We start from the raw sequence: 24,042 nt of genomic DNA on the forward strand, positions 1-24,042 counted from the left end.
AGCTGTCACCATTTTAACACCTCCAAGAAATCCAAAATATTACAAATATATACAAAAGTCCAGAAAGACTGGTCTCAATTAGACTAGTTAAAAGCCTAAACTTCTGAATATATTTTTCAAGAAATACTATTTTCCCACTTTTAAATATTACTTAAGGCTAGTAAAATACTCCTCAGTAAATGTCAAAAAGAGAAATGCCTTTAATGAACAGATGGCTAATGTTTTAACTTTTTATGAGCTTCACCATAAGTGAGTTCTTTCGAGGACTTTAAAATAGTTCTCTTAATTGGGTTATATCCTTCCCCCCACAACTTTGTTTATTATCTTGCTTACCAAAACCCAGTATTTCTAGAGAGCATAGAGAAATGGTCTACCTATGCACTGGAAGTGTAATTTCTAAACAGATGATATTTTACTGTACTTAACACCAAGGACCTGTTTATTTTACAAAAATGCTTCCCAGAACAAACAGCTTTATGTACGATCCAAAATGAAACTAACCTAAGATATGGTTGAGGAATGAAATAATATTTTGTAAATAAATTGCCCAATTTTACCGCAAGAGGCTTACGTTCCTCTCTGCATATAAATGGACATTTTTGGTCAGTCTAGAGATTTACTCCACCAATAGTTGAAAAGACCAAAAGAAAGTGCCAGCTGAGGCTATGCCTTCCCCAGGGGTACCTGTTTCATCCGGGGAGCTGGGTGAGGCACTGTCTTGGGACAATGTTGTCCAGCTGGACTCCTCATCGCTTGGTGCCAGGTTCTGGATCCGGTGCAGTGCACAGTCGGTTTTGGCCCCTGTTTTCGGATGATCCTTCTTGGTCTCTGGGCTGGATGACACCGTGGCTACTTGGCCGTCTTCAGGGCTGGACTGGGGTTTGCTTGGTTTCTGCAGCAGCAAATCACCATTCCCAATGATGGTGGAGGCCTGGCCCTGGCCTGGCTGGGATTTCTCTTCCGCAATCCCATGGCGGTTGCCTTGGTTCTGCTCTAGTTCTCTGGCTGAGGTTTCCAGATCTGCATAGTAATTTAGGAAGCTCTTAGTTCTCCTGGGCTGGGAGGGTAAAATCTCACAGCCCGAGGAATCCTGTGGGTGGGGCTCTTTACCCTCTAACTTCTCAGAAGTTATGTTGATGACTGCAGTGGGGCTCAGGTTTTTGTTGGGGTCCTGCTGCCCTTGTTCTGCAGCCTTCCGGAGCTGGTTCTCCCCATTTTTCACCAGCTTGATGTTGGCAGAGCCATTTCCCAGCAGGGGCTGTGCAGCTGGATCTGAGAGGCCCATGGCCGCCTGGATGTTAGTTAGTGCATATTTTTTCCTGCATTTGGGAGGTGTGCTGTTCTTGGTTTCTGTGTGTTTTATTTCAGCGTTCAATAGTTCATTGTGGGAGGAACGGAGGTTAAGGGTGTTTGGTGGTGTGGCTGGGCTGTTCCGATTTGTGACGTCTGTAGTTCCGCTGCTGGCCATAAACACTGCCAAGGTGTCCACACCTGAGTCAGCTGGAAAAAAAAAAAAAAGGTCATTAGACACTTGCCGTGATTAAACTACTTAGTATATTATACAGTGCGAGTAAATATTTTTATACAGAAAACGAAAAGAAGAAATGCTTCCACTGCACATACATTCTCATAGAATGGACCCATTTTCCTCTTTATTTCACCATTTGTTCCTATATTAAATAGGAGCAAATAAAGGGCTTAACGTGGATAACCAAAAGCCAATTTATAGAAAAGCTAAGAAGTCTGAGGACCTAAATTTTACTTAAAATTAAAAAACATTTCTCTTTGAATTCACATAAAAGCATTTTCTTCTGGTGGCTGGTCTTCATTTTTTACAAGCTTGAAAAACCATCCCCTTTCCAAATATTCCCACTACATTTTTATTCTTCGGTTCCTTCAGGCAACAACAACAAAAAATTGCTCAAGATTCCTCTGGGGCTTCAGCATTCTTAGTCAACCCGAAAGGTCATTGTTCAATGATGCTCCATACATCCAAGGTAATTTTTCTCAATCATGTTTAGAAACTGTGTTCTGAATGCCTGGAAAACCAAACCTCCATTAGAGTTTGCTAATGTCTTGGTGAACATTTTTGACCTGGGCTTACTGTTTGTACTAAACAGAAATTTTGAAGAAATGGCTTAATTTCTGAAGAACTCGCACAAAACTATTACTGTAGCATTGAAACCTTGGCTACAGACAACATGTTAGAGCTCCCAGAGGAGTTTGAATATATTCCACTGAATTAAAATACAGACTCAGCTGTTTGCAGTCATCACGTGCCTCTGCAGAACTCCTAGGAAACTATCAGACAATTGCATTTATCTCAAATATTGTTTGCGCTGTTACTGATTTATTCTATATGTCTCTTGCTAGGAAGAAAGAAAGGTTTCTTAGACTAGAAGGGAATAAAATTCATCAGCAAGAATTCCTAAGGTTTCAGATTTCTCAGTCTATGAGGAGTGACTTCTTTCTTATCTGATCCTTTTGCCCTCCACAGAGACTTTGATTATCTCTACCTCAGCAGCAGATCAACCAAAGCACAGCTCCTAAAATTCCTGAAATTGTATTCTGACAATTCCCTCTTCCTCCCCCAGGCAAAACAGGGATCTTCACAGGAGAGGAGGGCAAGAATTTCCCTGTTTGGGAGCTTAGAGGTATCTCTCCATCATCAAATACTTAGGTTGGGCAATTTTACTAAGTTACTCATTCTAGAGTCCCTATGCTTCCAGGAAGCAAGGCAACATTCATTCTCCATTCCAGACCATGGCCATTTTTATACAGAATGACCATGTGGCCCATAAGAGAGTCCAGGGCTGTAATCCCAAGGGTTAGGATCTTGGGCCCTATTCTTTAAAGTTACTATTTATAAGGCTTCCTTCTTACCCAGCACCCCACCTTAGTTCTTAGGCCTCATTTTACAGAAACAGAGAATGTCATGTGGTTTTTCCTTTTGCCAAATTTCCTTTTCCTCTACCCAATCCACTGGAAGGTTTCTGCCTTTTAAACAATACTCTTGACAATTAAAATTTTTAAAAATTGTTTCTTTATTACTGTTTGACTACAACTATTATACCATTTTATGGGAAACATTATGTTTCAATTTATAATTTAACTTCACTCAAGAGTAGCATTTCATATGAGAAGGGCCTACCTGAAACCTACATTAAGTTTTCCCTGAGACACATATTCAGAGCATAGATACATGAGAGAAAGTTATTTTTAGACTCTTAGGTATTTAGAGTGACATTACGAGAAAGTGCAAATCTGCTGGCTTCCTAAAAGGCATGGCAAAAAATTTCTATGTATGATGCTAGGTACTATTATACATTCTAGCAATGTTATTAGGGAGATATTTTTATTTACTTTGTTTATAACCATACATATTTTCAGAAAGAATACCATCAGAATTTCTAGGTGATTTTTAATATTTAAGTAGCTTTTATATCCTGGATATACAGATTAAGACTTCTAGCCACAGCCAGGTGTTGTGGATCATGACTGTAATGCCAGTACTTTGGGAGGCTGAGGTGAGCAGATCACCTGAGGTCAGGAGTTCGAGACCAGCCTGACCAACATGCAGAAACCCCGTCTCTACTAAAAATACAAAATAAGACAGGCAGATTGCACATGCCTGTAATCCCAGCTACTCAGGAGGCTGAGGCAGGAGAATCGCTTGAACTTGGGAGGTAGAGGTTGCAGTGAGCCGAGATTGTGCCATTGCACTCCAGCCTGGGCAACAAGAGCAAAACTCCGTCTCAAAAAACAAAAAAAGAAAAAAAAAGACTTCTAGCCACATTTTCACAGTCTTTGGTATCCCATTACCCTCTCAGGCGCCATGTAACTCTTTTGCTAGAAATAATGGAAGGCAGGCAGGAGTGGGAAGAGGCTGAATGGAAAAGGACCATCCAATACAAACTGGATGAACAAATGCAGCTCTGTATATGCCATATTTATTGGTTTGTTTATTTACTTATTTATTACTTTTGAGGCAGGGTTGGTTATTTATTTATCATTACTTTTGAGACAGGGTCTTGCTCTGTCACCCAGGCTGGAATACAAGTGGCAGGAACATGCCTCACTGCAGCCTCAACCTCCTAGGCTCAAGTGATCCTCCTACCTCAGCCTCCTAAGTAGCTGAGACCACAGGCGTACACACCATACCTGGTTAATTTTTTGACTTTTTGTAGAGACAGGGGTCTCACTTTGTTGCCCATGATGGTCTCAAATTCCTGGGTTCAAGTAATCCTCCCACCTCAGCCTCCCAAAGTACTGGGGTACAGGCATGAACCACCAGGCCCAGCCTGTATATGTTGTTTTCATATATCAAAACCTGAACACAGTTTGAGTAATATCTTAGATATTAAATAATGGTATCATGTGGAGGCAAAGGTAAAAGTTCAATCCTACAGCTAAGGCAGCCAAGCTAATCCCATGAACTATAGAATTCCTCCAGGAGTTACATATTAGCTGGGAAGTCCTTGGGCTCAAAAGGGTCATGAAGTAGCTAGAGGTTAGCAAAATCCTAGAAAGATCAAGGCTGCAAGAAAGCAGCCCCAAGTGAGAGGCAGTGCTGTAAGGGTTAAGAGCACAGATCTCACGGTCAAAGAGAAAGGCTCAAGACCTATCCAAGCTACTTACTAGTTAAAAATGGGGCAATAATAGTACCTGGTTTACATGACAAGTAAAATGAGCAATGCCTACAGAGAATTTATAACAATAAATGTGAGCTCCAGTCACCACTTTGTACCCAAGTAATATAGCGCAGGGCTGCCTGCCAGGGCCCCCAGATTACCCCCTACTCTTATTGGTCTGAGTGATTAAAACGGTCTTGTTGCAGAGACACACTGGGAGGAAAGAGACTAAGAAGGAACAAAGAAGTTGGGTCTATGAGGGTTTAATTATGAAAAAAAATATATACATTCCTCAGGTTTAAGAGGATAGAGGTTTGTGTTTCTCTTTAAATAAAAGAAAATCTTACAATATTTCTTTAAACCTTCTAATATTTAACTGTTTTCTTTGGAATCAAAAGGCCTAAGAAATAAGACCAAACTCTTTTAACACAACCGACAAGTTACTTAAACTCCCAATTTCTTTGCTGTAAAATGAAATTATAATAGTATCTACACCTCATTGAGTTTTGCTGGGGACTAAAACAGATGACTGTCAAACCTTTGACATAATGGCTGGCATACTGTAAGAGCTCAATACATGTTAGGGATTATTATGATCTTATAGCTCCCTCCTTCCTTGCATACTTTTATTTCTGACCACCATACCTCAAGCCACCACTGACTGAGCACTTTCTTCTTGCTGGGTACTGTGCTAGGAACTGGAAAACCAATGAACATAAAGTCCCCACCTCTAAGTGCTTTCAAACTTGTAGAAGAAAAATACACAATAAAGTCACAGAAATCACCCAGTGTGGCGGGCGGCAGGTGCACAGGAATAAATGGGCTACTCACCTAGGGTTGGAGAGGATCTTCAGGGAAGGGAGGATTATTATCAAGGGAGCCTGAACAAATCAAGACGTGAAAGGAGACGCGTTATGATGGAGGGGAAGGGCAAAGGCAGGGATTCTTCTCAAGCATGCTCTAACACTTTGGACCTGACCCTGAGGCAACAGCAGGAAGAATGAATGGAAGGCTGACGTGTACATTCTGAGTGTGTGTGTGGTGTATCTGTGTATATGTTGGGCCTTTTTCCTCTAGCATATTCTTCAAGCAAGCAACGACTATGATGAAAAGACATTAAAGAAGTAATGTAAACCAGGCAATTAAAACATCAGTGGTCATCAGAGAAACAGTGGAAAGAGGTACACAGACAGTGTCTCCTGAATCAGCCAAAGAGGTAGGCTGGCCCCATTTTTAGGCTCATTCTCTGGCCTTGGACTCTGCCATTTACCACAGGGAAGCAGGAGCAGTTGGGAGGCTCTTTGTAATAGTCCAGTCAAGAAAGCGGGAGAGGACAAGGTAGTCACAAGAGACTTAGGTATGGGGGTGAAAGTCTTACTCTCCCACTACTGCAGTTCCAGCTCTGGTCATCCCTTGACCAGGGTAGAAAAATAAGGTTCCCATTAGCCACTTGGATTCAGAGGTGAGGATTGAAGAGTCTGGTGAATTGAGTAATTAGAAAGACACTGGTGACTTCTATCATGTCAGCTTCAGGAGAATGGCAGAGGTGGGCAGAGAGTGAGCTTTATTCAAGGAGCTTCACTAAGAACACAGTTCGGGGACACAGGATAGTAGCTGGAGGATGACCCAGGGTTACGGGGAGGACTTTTTACTTTTGAAGATGAGATTCTACCATTGTTTAAAGGCTATAAAAGCAGAAGGCAACAAAGAGAGGAAAAGTGGAAACACGAAAGAGGAACAGAATAGTAAGGTAGAAACCAGGTGATGAGCAAAGAGAAGGGACAAGAGTGGACTGGAAACAGTCAGCCCTGCCCAAGATAAAGGACACTTCACGCTAGGAGGGAAGAGAGGCAGTAAGGACAAGGACACGTATGTCACTATAGTGACACAAAACTGAGCAAAAGCGAAACTGACCGACTTAATTTTATCTATGAAGAGAAAGTTTTCCCAGAGAGGAAACAGTCTAGGGGTGTGGTGTAGTAGGGAACTTAAAAAGGTGATGAAGGTGTCAAATGTGTTGATATGTACAGATGAGGGTGTGCCCTGGGACCTGGCCTGTAGAAAGCAGGAAATGAGGGGACTGCACGGTAGAAAGGGTAAAGAAGTGGGAGAAAAGGAAAAGGCCAGGGTCAGAGGTCCCAGGAAGGTAAAGGTATTGCACACAGTGCAAAAACCCAAGGAGGTGGCAGTCTTACACTACCGAAGCCATTACAAGGGGAAGGAGAGGGGAGAACAGCAGCATAAGCAGCTGGCAGAGGCAGCAGAAAGGAAAGAGAGAAAGAAAAAGACAGAAAGTCAGAGAAAGAGAGAGGAAGAAACAGAGAAACAGAAGGATACAGAGAGAGGAAGAGACAGAGGCAAGGAGTTGAAGAGAGAGACAGAGTGGGGAAAGATAGAGAGAGGCAGAGGAAGAGACAGAGAGACAGAAAGTCAAAGAGAGAAGGAAACTGAGGAAGAGACAAAGAAGGAATCAAAGAGAGAGAGATAGAAGTAGTAAAGAAAAAAAAGTGTACCCTATTCCTTTAAAAGCTAGGGTTAATTTAAAACCTATAATTAATAACTGAAGGTCTTCTCTGTAACCCTATAACACTCTAATACCACCTTGTTGTCAGTGTAAACAAGAGCGTAGCCTGAAAGCACTGAGGCCACTGACAACCCATAGCCTTCCTATCAAAAATCCTTAACCCCCCAGGGTATCCTAACAGGGGATCTAAATTTTGACTAATTACCATACAAAGGTCCAACCAGATCTAGGAGGAACTCCCTTCAGGACAGGACTATAGATGGTTCCTCCCAGGGGATTAAGGAAAAAGACACAATGGGTATTCAGTAAGTGATAAGGGAACTCTTGTAGAAGCAGAGTTAGGAAAATTGCCTAATAATTGGTCTGCTCAAACGTGCCAGCTGTTTGCACTCAGCCAAACCTTAAAGTACTTACAGAATCAGGAAGGAGCCACCTGTATCAATTCTAAGTTAATATGGACTGAACGAGATCTTATTAATAGCAAAGAATAATTGAAGTCCCAAACCTACAAAGTTTTCAACAAAAGTAAACTTTGCTAAAAGTTAACAGTGTAACATGTATTATCCTACCACCACATGCTCTCAAAGGATTTCTCAGACAGTTTGCAAGAAATAACGAAATCTACCCTTCCGCTGCAATCCCAAATAGACTCTTTGGCAGCAGTGACTCTCCAAAACTGCCGAAGCCTAGACCTCCTCACTGCTGAGAAAGGAGGACTCTGCATCTTCTTAGGGGAAGAATGTTGTTTTTACACTAACAAGTCAGGGATAGTAAGAGATGCCACCTGGCGTTTACAGGAAAAGGCTTCTGAAATCCCACAACGCCTTTCAAACTCTTATACCAACCTCTGGAGTTAAGCAACATGGCTTCTCCCCTTTCTAGGTTCCATGACAGCCATCTTGCTATTCCTCACCTTCAGGCCCTGTATTTTTAACCTCCTTGTCAAATTTGTTTCCTCTAGGATCACGGCCATCAAGCTACAGATGGTCTTACAAATGGAACCCCGAATGAGCTCAACTAACAACTTCTACCAAGGACCCCTGGACCGACCTGCTGGCCCTTTCACTGGCCTAAAGAATTCCCCTCTGGAGAACACCACAACTGCAGGGCCCCTTCTTTGTCCCCATCCAGCAGGAAGTAGCTAGAGCGGTTGATGCCCAATTCCCAACAGCAGTTGGGGTGTCCTATTTAGAGGGGGGCTTGAGAGGTGAAGCCAGCTGGACTTCCTGGGTTGAGTGGGGACTTGGAGAACATTTCTGTCTAGCTAGAGGATTGTAAATGCACCAATCAGTGCTCTGTGTCTAGCTAAAGGATTGCAAATGCACCAATCATAACTCTGTAAAAATGCACCAGTCAGCACTCTGTGTCTAGCTAAAGGATTGTAAATGCACCAATCAGCACTCTGTAAAAACACATCAATCAGCACTCTGTGTCTAGCAACAGGATTGTAAACAAAACAATCAGCACTCTGTAAAATGAACCATTCAGTGCTCTATAAAATGGACCAATCAGCAGGACATGGGCGGGGCCAAATAAGGGAATAAAAGCTGGCCACCAGAGCCAGCAGTGGCAACCCACTCAGGTCCCCTTTCACGCTGTGGAAGTTTTGTTCTTTTGCTCTTCACAATAAATATTGCTGCTGCTCACTCTTTGGGTCTGCTCTACCTTTATGAGCTATAACACTCACCATGAGGGTCTGCAGCTTCATTCCTGAAGTCAGTGAGACCACAAATCCACGGGGAGGAACAAACAACTCAGGATGCACCACCTTTAAGAGCCGTAACACTTACTGTGAAGGTCTGCGACTTCACTCCTGAAGTCAGCGAGACCATGAACCCACCAGAAGGAAGAAACTCCAGACACATCTGAACATCTGAAGGAACAAGCTCTGGACACACCATCTTTAAGAGCTGTAACACTCACCACGAGGGTCCGCAGCTTCATTCTTGAAGTCAGTGAGACCAAGAACCCACTGGAAGGAATAAATTCCAGACACAGAGGAACAGATGTGAAGGGAATGAGGAAATGTTCTCAACCCTGGCCACATGGAAAAGCCACCTGGGGGGCTTTTAAACAGTATAGATGCCTAGGCCCCACCTACAAAGATACTTCCAAGATTCTGATTCAGTTACTCTGGGATTGGGCACAGTTAGGGCATTAAAACGTTCTTGGGGTGATTCTCATCTGTGGCCAAGATGGAGAACCATTGGAATAGGAAGTGTGAGATCTGGGAAGAATAAAATGATGTACATGGAGTTAATTATTTCAGAGGCACATGGAATGCTCTCAACACATACATCATCTTCCTTGTCCTTCCACACATTCTCAGCATCCTTCCCTCCCTCCAGCAAATTCCTACTCATCTTTGAAGATTCAGAAAAGATGTCACCTCTTTATGAAGCCTTCTCTTGTCCCTCTGGAGTCTCCTTCTCCCAATTCTCACACCTTCGTAAATGCATCTCTATTACAGCATCATTCATGCTGTTTTACTATTAACCTGTTTGAGTTTCCCACTAGACTGTGACCTCCACCAACCAGCACAGAAGCCTAGCCCACAGTAAGCAGTCATAAACGTTTGAAGAATAAATCCTCGAGTAAAATGGGAAAGGCAAGTGTTTCATTAACATCTCAAGAAATGTTGACATAAAATGTCTACGCAGAATTTCTGAAAGTTTCTTATTAAACACTGAAAGGAAACCACTGTTATTAATAGTTAAGTCAACAGGAAATTCATCTTTCCTTTCCTTGAAAAAGGGACTCATATCAGACAGGGAAAGGGCGATCAATGGTTAGTTAGTTATCTCAGCTTTTACCCCACGTAGCATCTGAGCAAGAGTTAAAATAAAATCCTTTAATATAATGTATAGACCAATTTATCTTGCTCCTCAGTCTTGGCTCAAATAAATTCTTACTCAACTCTATCATGACTTCCAAAAGAACAAGGACTATTTAGAGTCAAAGGCATATGTTTTGTAACCTAGAGCAGAATGGGGTACTTCCCTGTCAAACATGACTGTTCATCAGTTGCAATCCTATCAGCTCAAAGTTCTCCATTTTTTGATCTGAAAAGCATCAGGCATATTGTTAAATATGGGGGCATGAGTTAGCAGTTCTTGCATACTTCCTCAGTAGATAAGAAGTTGCAGACTTCTATGATTAGATCCTATGTCTATGTCTTCTTCTAAATTGCAAATGCCTTGAGGAAAGTGACTATCCCATTCATTTTTTAAAATAACAGCTTTATTGAGATATAATTTATATACTATATCTAGAAAACCCCACAGATTCAGCCCAAAAGCTCCTTCAGCTCATAAACAACTTAAGCAAAGTTTCAGGATACAAAATCAGTGTACAAAAATCACTAGCATCCTTATCCACTAACAGCAGCCAAGCAGAGAGCCAAATCAGAAAGGCAATCCCATTCACAATTGCTACAAAAAGAATAAAACACCTAGGAATACAGCTAACCAGGGAGGTGAAAGATCTCTACAATGAGAATTATGAAACACGGCTCAAAGAAATCAAAGACACAAACAAATGGAAAAACATCCTATGCTCATGGGTAGGAAGAATTAGTATCATTAAAATGGCTACTCTGCCCAAAGCAATTTACAGATTCAATACTATTCCTATCAAACTATCAACATTCTTCACAGAGCTAAAGAAAATTATTTCAAAATTCATATGGAACCAAGAAAAAGAGTCAGATTAACCAAGGCAATCCCAAGCAAAAAGAACAAAGCTGGAAGCGTCATGTTACCCAACTTCAAATGATACTACAGGGCTTCAGTACTCAAACCAGCATGGTACTGGTACAAAAACAGGAATATAGACCGATGGGACAGAATAGAGAGCCCGGAAATAAAGCCATACATCTATGACCATCTGATCTTCAACAAAGCTGACAAAAAACAGCAATGGGGAAAAGACTCCCTATTCAATAAATGGTACTGAAATAACTGGCTAGCCATATGCAAAAGATTGAAGCTGGACCCTTTCCTTATTGTGTATACAAAAATCAAATCAAGATGAATTAAAGACTTAAATGTAAAACCCCAAACTATAAAAAAGCCTAGACGACAGCCTAAGCAGTACCATCCTGCACAAAGGAATGGGTCAAGATTTCATGACAAAGACACCAAAAGCAATCACAGCAAAAGCAAAAATTGACAAGTAGGATCTAATTAAACTCATGAGCTTCTGCATAGCAAAAGAAACTATCAACAGAGTAAACAGACAACCTACAGAATGGGAGAAAAAATCTTCAAACTATGCATCTGACAAAGGTCTAATATCCAGCACTTACTGAGGGAGGAAATTAAAGAAAGAAAGAAAAATAAAATTAAAAAGAGAAAAACAAGCTTTCTATATTAGGGTGACTCATCCCAAAGGCAGAAACAGGCAAAGCCTGGACCCAGGTGAAGTCTCAATATTATCTAAGAAGCCAGAGCTCAAAGGAATGTGCTCTGGAGACTCTCCCAGCACTCCCTCAACATAGGGAGAAGAAATCAAATTTTCCATTCCTCTATGAGTAAACTTTATAGTTTATAGATTCCTGTTTTCTAGTAACTTTGAGTATTCTGTTGAGTATTCTAAGCAGCACAGTGAAGATTATAAGACATGCCTAAGCAGGCCTGGGCTGCAGTCATCTAGGCACCACAGCGAAGGTTAAAAGATAAGCCTGTGCAAGGCACTAAAGCAAGCCTCGATAACAGCCATCTGGACCACACAGGAAGAGTCACATGTAATCCTGAGTTATGAAGAACCTGTCGCAATTTAATTAACTGCCTTTGTTCCGCCTCTGTATCTTTGCTGTCATGCCACTATGATTTGTACCACTGTAAACTTGTTTCAGGCTAGCCCACCCCCTTTTAGAAGTGTGTCTAAAATTCTAGTGCTGTCTTTGTTCCAGACCCAGTTTTTGGATGTTAATCCGCTAGGTCTGAGTGCACTCAATAAAAATCCTCCTGTTTTACCGTGGTCTCTCTGGTCCTCCTTCATTCCCACAACACTAAAAGGAACTTAATTAAACAAATTTACAAGAGAAAAACAAACAAGTCCATTAAAAAGCGAGCAAAGGACATAAACAGACACTTCTGAAAAGAAGACATTCATTTGGCCAACAAGCTTATGAAAAAAAGCTCAATATCACTGATCATTAAAGAAATGCAAATCAAATCAGAATGGCTATTACTAAAAAGTCAAAAAATCATAGATGCTGGCAAGGTCACGGAGAAAAGGGAACACTTATACACTGTTAGTGGGAGTGTAAATCAGTTCAACTGTTGTGGAAAGCAGTGTGGCAATTTCTCAAAAAGCTAAAAGCAGAACTACCATTCAACCCAGGAGTCCCATTACTGGGTACATACCCAGAGGAATATAAATCATGCTATCATAAACACACATACACATGAATGTTCACCGCAGCACTATTCACAACAGCAAAGACATGGAATCAACCTATATGTCCATTAATGACAAACTGGATAAAGAAAATGTGGGCCAGTCATGGTGGCTCATGCCTGTAATCTTAGCACTTTGGGAGGCTGAGGTGGGTGGATCTTCTCAGATCAGGAGTTCGAGACCAGCCTGGCCGACATGGTGAAACCCTGTCTCTACTAAAAATACAAAAATTAGCTGGGTGTGGTGGCAGACACCTATAATACCAGCTTCTTGGGAGGCTGAGAGGCTGAAGCCAGAGAATCGCTTGAAGCCAGGGGGGTGAGGGTTGGGAGTTGGGGGGTGGAGGTTGCAGTGAGCCAAGATCGTGCCACTTCACTCCAGCCTGGGCAAAAGAGCAAGACTCCAACTCCAAAAAAAAAAAAAGAAGAAAAAAAGAAAAAAAAGAAAATGTGGTACATATATACCATGGAATACTACACCATCATTTAAAAAAAGCATAAGATAATGTCTTTTGCAGGAACATGGATGGAGCTGGAGGTTATTATCCTTAGAAAACTAATGCAGGAACAGAAAATCAAATAACACGTTTTCTCTTACAAGTGGGAGCTAAATGATAAGAACTTGCAAACACAAAGAAGGAAACAACAGATACTAGAGTGTGGAGTGTGGGAGGAGGGAGAGGAGCATAAAAGATAACTATCGGGTACTGAGCTTAATATCCAGGTGATGAAATAATCTGAACAACAAACCCCCGTGACATGTGTTTACCTATGTAACAAACCTTCACATGTACCCCTGAACCTAAAATAAACATTAAAAAATTTTTATATCATACATTTATATACCATATTTTAAAGTACACAATTCAGTGCTATTTAGTATACTCTCAGAGTTGTGCGTCCATTAATACTATCTAATTCGAGAACATTTTTATCACCCAAAAAGAAATCCTGTACCGATTAACAGTCACGCCCCATTCGTCCCTCCCTCTAACCCCTGCAAACACTACTTTGTTTATGTGAACTTGGTGATGACAGACATTTCATATAAACAGAATCATATAATATGAGATCTTTTGTTACTGGCTTCTCTCATTTACTGTATCTTCAAGGTTCATCCATGTTGTAGCATGTATCAGTACTTCATTCCTTTTTATGGCTGGACAATATTCCATTGTATGGACATACCACTTTTTATTTGTTCATTAGTTAACGGACATTTGGGTTGTTTTCACTTTTTAGCTATTATGAGTTAACACTCATATACAAGATTTTTTTTGTATGGGCATGTAAAACTGACCCAATAGTCCCACAGATAGCTTTTTTTGATAAACACAGAAATTGACCCTTCTGGTCTTAAAATAAATTTATATTTGTTTTATCTGAGATCCTTCATCCGGAAATGATCTTCAGGTCTCTCAGAAAAAAAAAGTACCAAATAACTGAAACTCACCAGATCACTGCATCCAGACAATGAGATGCTGGACCCCTCATTCATCCTAACTGCTCCCTTGATCCTACCTAGATCCTGTTTGGTACACTTTGCTACGTTTCTTCCCTGCTATATAAACCCTTAGTTTTAGTTGGTCAGGGAGATGGATTTGAGACTGAGCTCCTTTCCTGTCTTCTCAGCTGCAGCACCCGATTAAAGCCTTCTTCCTTAGCAATACTCGTCCTCTCAGTGATCTAACTTTCTGTCCAGTGAGCAGCAGGACCTAGATTGAACCCCTGGTGTTTCAGTAGCACATTTTCAATTGTCTTGAGTGTGTACTCAGGAGTGGAACTGCTGAGAATAGTAACTTGCATTTGTATGTATACACACACACACACACACTGTTTTATATTTTTATAAACATATCACATTATGTATATATATATTTAACATTTTCAGGAACTTCCAGACCGACTTAGTACAAAAGCCACTGTACCATTTTCCATTCCCATCAACAGTGTATAAGGGTTCTAAATTATCCACATCCTTGTCAACACTTGTTACTGTCTCTTTTTTACTACAGCCATCCTAGTTGGTGTGAAACGATATTTCACTGGGGCTATGCTTTTCATTTCCCTTTCATTTTCCAGAACTTCCGGTTCCTTTTATCATAAAGTCTAGCATGTAAGAAGACACAATAAATGTTTTTTGACTCCTTAATTCATTTCCTCATTCATTCATTAAATATTTACCAAGAGCCTACTATGTACCAGGCACTCTCCTAAAGGTCAAGAACACAGCAGTGAACAAAATAAGCAAAACTAAATGAAGAATGAATAAGCAAAATACCAGTAACAACGAGGGTTAGTTTTTAGCACAAAGGTGGTTCTCTTGGATTCCTGACAGATGGATGGGGCCCCCAGTGATTTTGCCATCCCCTCCACATCTATTCATCATGCTATGTTACAAAGCTCCAACATCAATTCAAGAGGATCGATTCCTATTCCAGAGATGGGTATAACTTCAGATTTAAGAGTGTGACAAGAGCTAATATTACTGCTGTCGTTGCTCTCCTGCATGCACGATGAAGAAACATCTATTATAGCCTGTCATGTGTTTCCTCCTTACCTGTTAAAAGCCTCACAAATTTTCTTGGGGACTCAGCCTTCCTCCACACCCATTCAATCATTCAACAGATATTTTTTGTTCACTACATCATGCCAGATATGCTTATAAGTGCTGAGGATATAGCAGTGAACAAAACCAACAAAGTAAAGATACCTATAGAGCATAAACTCTAGGGGTTAGGCCCATGTGTTTCAGGCAGAGATGATTGTACCCCTTATTTCAGGGGGCACATGGCCAAGGCACAGCCAATCACAGTAGCAAATTCCCATGGCTCTAGTGGCTGGTTCAAGGAAAAGCGTATGACCCACATGAAGCCAGCCAACCATGAGACTTGCCAGAAGGATAATAGTGGTGCTCTCTTTTCTCTTTTTCTTGAACTAAAAGATGCAAGCCTAGAGCTTCAAGGGGTCCTTATGAAGAGATAACCTGCCCCAGCATGACTCTACCAAAGAAAGCGAAGCCAAGAGACAGAGAGAAAGTGAGCAAGCCCTAATGACTGAATCCCTAAAATAAGACATGCCTGAAATATGATACTGCTGGACTTCTCAGGTAAATAGATTTATGTATTTATTTTGCCTAAGCCACTTGGAGCTGGGTTTTCTCTGTTGTGCAACTAAAAGAGCCCTCATTAATACACAAAGTATTTTTTATGAAACCTAAGCAAAATTGGATAAGCCAGGATCACTTTAATTTCATGACTTGCACAGCTTCTTTCCATCCCAGCCACAAAGGCCCCAGCACAGACACAACCAGGCTGACTGGCCCTGTAACTTACACCACATCCTAATACAAACCTGTGCTGCATCCTATAGTTAAACCTGGCTTTCCCCCTGCTCCTTTTCCCTTTCCTAAGACCTTTAGCCTTTTGTCAAGAAAGAGTTTGTCAGTAATGACAAGAACTTCTCTCTTCAATAACCTGCTGCTCTCCCTTTACTCCCACGACATGCTTATAAAATTGGAAACTGACAAATGGGCCCAGGGTTGATAAATGGGCCCAAAGAAGTCCAATGTTTGCCCCATTCTTGAATGAAACTTCACATTTTCTTCATTTTTATTTTTCTGCTATACAATTTCATTTCCACCGAGGAGTTAATGGTGAAACTTCTACCCTGAAGAATGTCACCTTTTGAACTAGACCACAAAGTATTAAGGAAATGAAATAAACTCTGATTTTTCTTTTCCTTTTAGGAGGGAGAGGCTAAATAAAGCTGGCTTCATGAAACTACTCATGAAAGGAAACCTTCAATGTGACAAAAATGATAAGAACTCTGTGAACAAAAGAGGCAAAAGTTATCAATAAGGCAGCTTGGGTCACCGGGCCAGGGAGATGGCAGGATTTGAGCCTCAGAATGTTCTAACTAGAAGAACAATGTCACACTGCTGATGCAGAGTGTCAGATACAGGGGTGATTTCAACAGCCAGATCTTACCCACTTGAGGGTTTCTTGTGTCCCATTAAACTTAACTGCCTGAGGACTCACTCAGTTCAATGTTTTAAGTGGAACTGATTCAAGACAAATGTATCACATACCTCTCAACAAACTCAATCTTAATGAGCTTGATTTAGCCATTCCACAATGTATACACATTTCAAAACAACATGTTGTACACAATAAACATATACATGTTTTATTTGTTGATTATAAAAAAATAAGAAATGTTATTTTCTAAAAAAGAAAATCAGATTTGGCAGTGAGAAAGGATATGTTATTACACAAACTAACAATGGCTGAAGTTGGCAGAGGGTCTTATGGAACACCATGTTAGGGATGAGGAGAGAGGTTCAAGGAAGGCTTCCCACAAAAAGAAGAGCTGACCGGGCGCGGTGGCTCACGCCTGTAATCCCAGCACTTTGGGAGGCTGAGGCAGGCGGACCACGAGGTGCGGAGATCAAGGCCATCCCGGCTAACACAGTGAAATCCCGTCTCTACTAAAAATACAAAAAATTAGCCGGGCATGGTGGCACGCACCTGTACCGAGTAGCCCTAGCTACTCGGGAGCCTGAGGCAGGAGAATCACTTGAACCCAGGAGGCAAAAGTTGCAGTGAGCCAAGATCGTACCACTGAACTCTAGCCTGGGCAACAGAGCTAGACTTTGCCTCAAAAAAAAAGAAAAAAAGAGCTGAGTTGGATCTTGAAGGGTGGTAAGGAGCCCAGCAGCAGACAAGAAAGAAAAAGGCACTCCAGATGGGGGAACGCTTGCCATTCCCAACATCACACCTGGCAGATGTGATGATCAGTTATTTAGGAAGCACAAGCAGAATGTGTGTATTCAAGTAAGAATTAAGACCTTCGGAATAGTCAACTTTGGAAATTATATTCCAAGGACATTTTCTCTGCTCAATTTCTTTTTTAATTTAAGGGACAGGGTCTCACTATGTTGCTCAGGCTGGAGTGCATTCACAGGCACAGTCATCATGCACTACAGCCTCAAATTCCTGGGCTCAAGCGATTCTCCTGCTGCCTCAGACTCCCAAGTAGCTGGGGCTACAGGTATGCACCACCACATCTAGCTCTCTTCCCTGCTCAATTTCTAAGCTGTTTCCATTCTTTAGTAAAGTCTCAGTGACTTTCAAAGATAATTTTTTTTTTTTAATAGAGCTCTAGACTTTTATGGGCAAGCCTGATGATGATCCAGCTTTGGAATATTGGTTCAGGTGAAAAAAAAAGTAGGTGAGCTATAAAGAAATGTCACATATTTTCTTGAGTTACTGATAAGCTGGGCTCCAAATCTATTCTGAAAGGGAAAAAAACAATAACAGGATCCTTGAAATAGGGTAATTACTTGATATCATGGTCTAAGACCTGCTCAGAAGGGACTCCAGAGCTGAATCCTGAAGGGTCAACAGGAATTTCAAAGGCAGATGATGGTATAAATTCTGGTATGTTTGGCTGGGCATGGTGACTCACGCCTGTAATCCTAGTACTTTGGGAGGCTGAGGCTGGCAGATCACTTGAGGCCAGGAGTTCAAAACCAGCCTGGTCAATGTGGCGAAACCCGTGTCTCTACTAAAATTACAAAAATTAGCCGGGCGTCATGGCACATGCCTGTAATCCCAGCTACTCGGGAGCCTGAGGCAGGAGAATTGCTTGAACCTGGGAGACAAAGGTTGCAGTGAACCAAGATTGTGCCACTGCACTCCAGCCTGGGTGTCAGAGCAAGACTCTGTCTCAAAACAAATTTAAACAAATAAATAAATATATAAATAAATAAATTCTGGCATGTTTGTTTTTAAAAGATGTCCCTGTAGTCACAGCTCCCTAGAGTTAGAAAAAGGAGCTGAAGGCAAACCTAACTCCACTTACTAGTCCAGACCCTCTCTCACCAGTCGCTATTTGAATTTTCAAGTGAAAAAATGGCTGGAATAGGATTTTCCACTGAACTAAGAATACCTCTTTCCTTGTAAAATGTGTTATATGTCATACCGATGCATGAGACTAGTAGCTGTTATTTAAAAACCAGGCTAGATAACTGTTTCAGTATCTCTTACATAACCGCCAAAGAATAAAGCTGTTTGAGCACCACCATGAACAATGAAAACATCAGCATAACAAAATGTATCAAGAACAGGAAATTTCTAGAAGTTATTTTATTAGTCTACCTTCACTTAGAGGAATACATTTCATTTTATACACTTGCCAGCTTTATTTTACTGTTTTCATACTAGTGTACCTTGAAGATAAGACTATAATAATAATCTTATCTATTAATAATCTATCTCATAAAAATATGATTTTAAAAGTTAAAGGATCCCTAAAGGGAATTATTCTCAACATTTAAAATCTATTTTCTAAAGAACATATGTATTTTTCTTGATTTTTCCATAACTAGTATATCTATTCAATATGTTTTGACAAAATATGCATTGACAAAATCCATACCCTCCCCAAATCATCACACTGTTATGATTAGATGGCTTCTAAAAATCAGCTCTAAGACACTGACTTTCCTTTGTGAACTCAGGTTTGTCATAGTTTTTGGCTGCTTTTTATAAAAGAATATTTCTTGCCTCTCTTATACCTCTATGAGCTTAGTGTTTACTACGTTTTATTTTAGTTCTTTGTTGAAATGTAACATGAAAAATGTCATATAAAGGAGACAGCAGCTTGATTATATTTAATAATAAGTTTAGAATTTAGGGACATTAGTATCTATTTGCCAATGGTTTAAATCTACTTATTTAAAAACTCAGAACTTGCGGAGCAATATGTGCCCTAATAAATATGAAATCTATCCAGATCTATCTGTCACTTGAAGTCCTATATGATGTTTAATTTGAAATGTTACTGCAATTGCTTTTTCCTTATTATGTAACTGTGAGGCTAGGGATTAAATCCCACACCATGTTGTGTGTAGACTAGCATCTATCACGAGACCAAAAAAGGGACGTACAGTAAAATTAAGGTCGTCTTCCTAAGACCTGAAATTAATCTGCTGATTAGACCCAAGGAGAAGAATATATTCAGTATTGGGGGTGGGGGGGGGGTTCTGTCTAAGCAAACTCTACAAGCTATTAATAAGATGCAGATTGAGAGACTCAACACCAACACCTACTCCTTTGTTCACATTTCAGTAGTACCCAGGTTGTAATATACAATGCTAGATGGTAAAATTTGACATTTTTAAGCTCCTGTCACAGTCAACTAAAATATTTTTACATTATATTCATGCAATTATTACACAAATATGGTTAAGTCCAACTAATTCTTCTACTTGATTTTAAAGATTCATTTTTCTATTACATTAGTGAAGAACAATGAAATTCAAAAACATGTTATTTTAGCAAATCATAAGTTTAACATTAAACATTATCTCTTTTTTTTTAAGTTTGAATATTCAACTGCTTCTCTGCATTGAAATACGTGAAAATGTATCTGACCTGGAAGTACTTCTGACATGGATCACTGGGCGTCAGCAATGGTGCAGGAAATAGGTTATAATTTGAAATCTAAAAAAAAGGGATCATTTGAGAAATTAAAACCCCAAATAACAAAGCATAAAAGAAAAGCATAGCAGTGAAAATCTCTCCAAAAGCTGTTACATACACTAAACAAATTTTGGCAGACAATGTCCACATTTTTGTTCGTTTATAGTTCGTCACACCACTTTTGATTGAAACTTGAATTCCCACTCAGCCACATTTCCCACAAACATTTATTGAGGGTTTTTTTTCATGGTAGGCCTAACCTACCTTTCTGTCTCAAGTGTTCAATGTTTTTTCTCATGAAACGTGCACACACACACACACACACACACACACAATTCAGCACCCCTACAGAAAAAAAAAATTGGGACATTTTGCCACGTAAAAATTAAAATCATCTGTTTAGAAAAAATGTGACTATAAACACGATAAAAACAAAAAACAGACCGAAGAAAAAATTACCACCACAGATGACATAAAAGGGTTAACTTCCTTCATATAGAAAGAGTTCCCTGAAACCATTAAGAAAAATATGAACAAGCTTGTAGGAGAATAAGGAAAGAAACAAATCCCAAGAGAAACACAAATGTTGAATAAACATAAATCACTAGCTGCACTTACAACTTAAGAAAATACCAATTTAAATAACAATGTCTAACTGGATTTCCCATATCAGACTGGAAAGATTAATAAGCCAGATAATACCACAATCTAAGGACAGGATACTGGAAACAGGAAGTTTCAAACCTTGCTGGTGGGAGTAAAAGCTGGCAAAATTCTTTGGAGAGCCATTTACAAATATCTGAGCAAGTTTTGAATGCATGGATCCCACTGCTTGGCAATTCCACTTCTAATAATTTATTTCACAGACAAGCTCATGTGGATTCTATTCTTCTAAAGTCAAAAGGCCAGTAACCACCTAGCTGTTCTTCAGTGCACAGCTGGTTCATTAGATGATGATACATCCATACAATGAAATATCATGCTGCCGTTAGGAAAAATGAAGTGGATCTACAAGAGCCTATATAAAAGGGGTTGCTGGTTTTTTGGGGTTTTTTTTTTTTTTTTTGAGATGTAGTCTGGCTCTGTCACCCAGGCTGGAGGGCAGTAGCAGCATGATCTCAGTTCACTGTAACCTCCGCCTCCAGGGTTCAAATGATTCTCCTGCCTCAGCCTCCCAAGTAGTTGGGATTACAGGCACACACCATCACGCCCAGCTAATTTTTGTATTTTTAGTAGAAACGGGGTTTCACCATGTTGACCAGGTTGGTCTTGAACTCCTGACCTAAAGTGATCCGCCCACCTTGGCCTCCCAAAGTGCTGGGATTACAGGCGTAAGCCACCAGGCCCAGCCAGAAAGGGTTCTGGGATCACCAAGAGGTGACTAATATGCATAGCAAAGCATGATCTAACTTAAGTAACATTTTTAAAAAGCATACACATATAAATACATGTGCACACACACACCTAGGCATATACTCAGATGCACATGCATTTACATGGAAAATTTCTTAAAGGAATATAAAGATCTAGAAACATTGGAAGCTGCCAGTTTACCAAAATGATACATAACAAGGAAAACTGAAAATGGACCTTGTTTTCAATGAGTTGCTATCAGGAATGTCACTCAGAATGATAATATGTTATACTAAGTCAAATACAGATACTGTATGATTCTATTTATATGAAGTACAAAAACAGGAAAAACTGATTGATATCAGGATTATTGGGGGTGGGGTAGGGAAGTAGCAAGAGGGTTGCTTCTGGGACACTGGGAATGTCATGTTTTTTTCATCAAGATGTGGAAATTCATCAGGCTGTACTCTTACGTGCACATTTCTGTATGCGTATTACACTTCTATGAAAAGTTAAAAGAAAAATAATCAAATGCTAGAGGTTTTCTAAAGCATAACTTAAATTGAAAAACCTTTATATTTGTAAAAACTTAATTCTAATCTAACCTTTCCAAACTAGAAACCTTTAATGGGCATCACTTCCAACTTTATGATTCTGATAATGACCTGAGAACCTGGTCTACTGAGCCAAGATACATTTTTAATTATATTTTCACAAACTGTGGGTAAGGCTCATTACTCTGGTATAATGAAAAGGGTGGGTTTATTCGAAAATGTCCTGAAACAGCAAGTGATGCCTCCTCTGTGTTCCTCTGTCTTTGCCCTATAACTTTCTGCTCAGTTCCTTAAACATATTTCACAATTCCATTTTCCTTTTCTTAAATTTTAGTTTTTGTCTTCAGTGCACTTTAAATGCTATGCAGAGAAAGAGATGAATAGCTACTCAAGAAAATGAAGACCAGTAAAGAGAAAGTTAAAAAAAAAAAAAAAGGCATACTAGTGTGAGCATTCTGAAAAGGCTTGCACAAAAACTAAGAATCTGCATACAGTTGGCCCTCTGTATCCTCGGGTTCCACATCCATGCATACATCCAAGTGAGGATCAGAAAGTTAGGCCTGTGATGGTTGCCTCTGTACTGAACATGTACAGACTTTTTTATCCTTGTCATTATTGCTTAAACAGTACAGTACAGCAAAACTATTTACATAGCATTTATATTGTATTATCAGTAATCTAGAGGTGATTTAAGGTATACGGAAGGGGCAGGTACAGCGGCTCATGCACACTGTGAGATGGAGGGGGACGGACCACCTGAGCCCAGGAGTTTGAGACCAGCCTGGGCAACGGAGTGAGACCCTGTCTCTACAAAACATACAAAAATTAGCTGGGTGGGGTGGCACACACTTGTATCCCAGCTACTCAGCATGCTGAGGTGGGAGGATCACTTGAGCCCAGGAAGTCAAGGCTGCAGTAAGCTATGATTGCACCACTGTATTCCAGCCTGGACAACAGAGTGAGACCCTATCTCTAAAAAAAAATTAAAAAATAAAAAGTATACAAGAGGATGTTGCATCGATTCTATGCAAACACTACCCCACTTTATTTAAGGGGCTTGAGCATCCCCAGATTTTGGTATCTGAAGGGAGTCTTGGAACCAATCTGCCTCAAATACCGAGGGATAACTATCCTTAATGTATATAATCCTTAAAATAAAATATTCCTGTTTCCCTTACCAAACAAACCAACATCTATAAAGTTAAGAATTAGACATTCTGCTAACGACTTCATATTATAAATAGCCCTAAGTTACTATCTGACCCATATTTATTTCATACCTGCCATGTGCCATGCATTATGTTAGGAGTAAGGGATACTTTAGTGAGTAAAAAACACATTTCCCCTCTTACGGAACTTATAGCCTAGTTGTTGGAAAGATGGATATTAATCACAAAGTTACTCACAGCATAAATAAGTTTTGGAGGAAAATAACTTAGATATAAGAGAAAATGCAACAAAACAACCACAGGCCAGACTGGAGGGTCAGGAAATGCTTTCCTGAGAAAGTCAAATTTAAGGTGCAATTTGAGGACCAACTGGGATTTAGGTAGATAAACACTTATTAAACACCTAGAATGTGCAAGGCATTTCCTGGCCCTGGGGATGAGGCACAAACATGCAGAACTTTTTCCCCTAGGCACTTATATCTTTGATGAATGAATCTCATCTAATAAAACAGTTTCTGAGAGGAACTTAGGGGCATGGACTAATTCTACATAAACAATAACCTGAGAAGATATCAAAGCAGCACTTGGAAAATAGGAAAACACTATACAAATGCATGGCTTTTAAGAACAATATACAACTGTGCTGTCCAATACAGTCCCTACCTACTAGTACCTACAAGGTATTGAATACTTAAAAAGTAGTGCAACTGACAACTGAATTTATTTAACTACAATTAATTTAAATATAAATTTATAAGCTGATATTTGACTCTTATTGGAAAACATTTAAGTAGGTTTGGAACTTCTTAGGTAGGTGAGTCTACTTCTTCAACTCTGAATTTTATGAAATTTAAATACAGGTCAAGTATTTCCAATGAATATTGCATCCAAGTTGATTTCTGTGAGCGTAAAATGCATGCTG

The 24,042-nt window shown here is 40.0% G+C and overlaps 1 protein-coding gene across 50 annotated transcripts in view; it reads right to left on the reverse strand.

Moving 5' to 3' along the window:
- The window catches only part of APBB2 (amyloid beta precursor protein binding family B member 2), a 409,320-nt gene that overhangs the window by 203,121 nt on the left and 182,157 nt on the right, over positions 1-24,042 (reverse strand). For 36 of the 50 annotated variants that reach the window (XM_065544921.1, XM_074039655.1, XM_074039634.1 and 33 more), the window contains 2 exons: positions 19,997-20,065; positions 685-1,500 (listed from right to left, as the gene is read on the reverse strand). In XM_065544921.1, the coding sequence (XP_065400993.1) occupies positions 685-1,500; positions 19,997-20,015 (835 nt within the window). In that variant the 5' untranslated portion in view covers positions 20,016-20,065. The remainder of the gene's footprint in view (positions 1-684; positions 1,501-19,996; positions 20,066-24,042) is intronic. The other 14 variants (XM_074039650.1, XM_065544916.1, XM_065544914.1 and 11 more) reach the window with 1 other exon arrangement.

This window comes from Macaca fascicularis, chromosome 5 (assembly GCF_037993035.2).
Source record: "Macaca fascicularis isolate 582-1 chromosome 5, T2T-MFA8v1.1".
NCBI classification, from domain to species: Eukaryota; Metazoa; Chordata; class Mammalia; order Primates; family Cercopithecidae; genus Macaca; species Macaca fascicularis.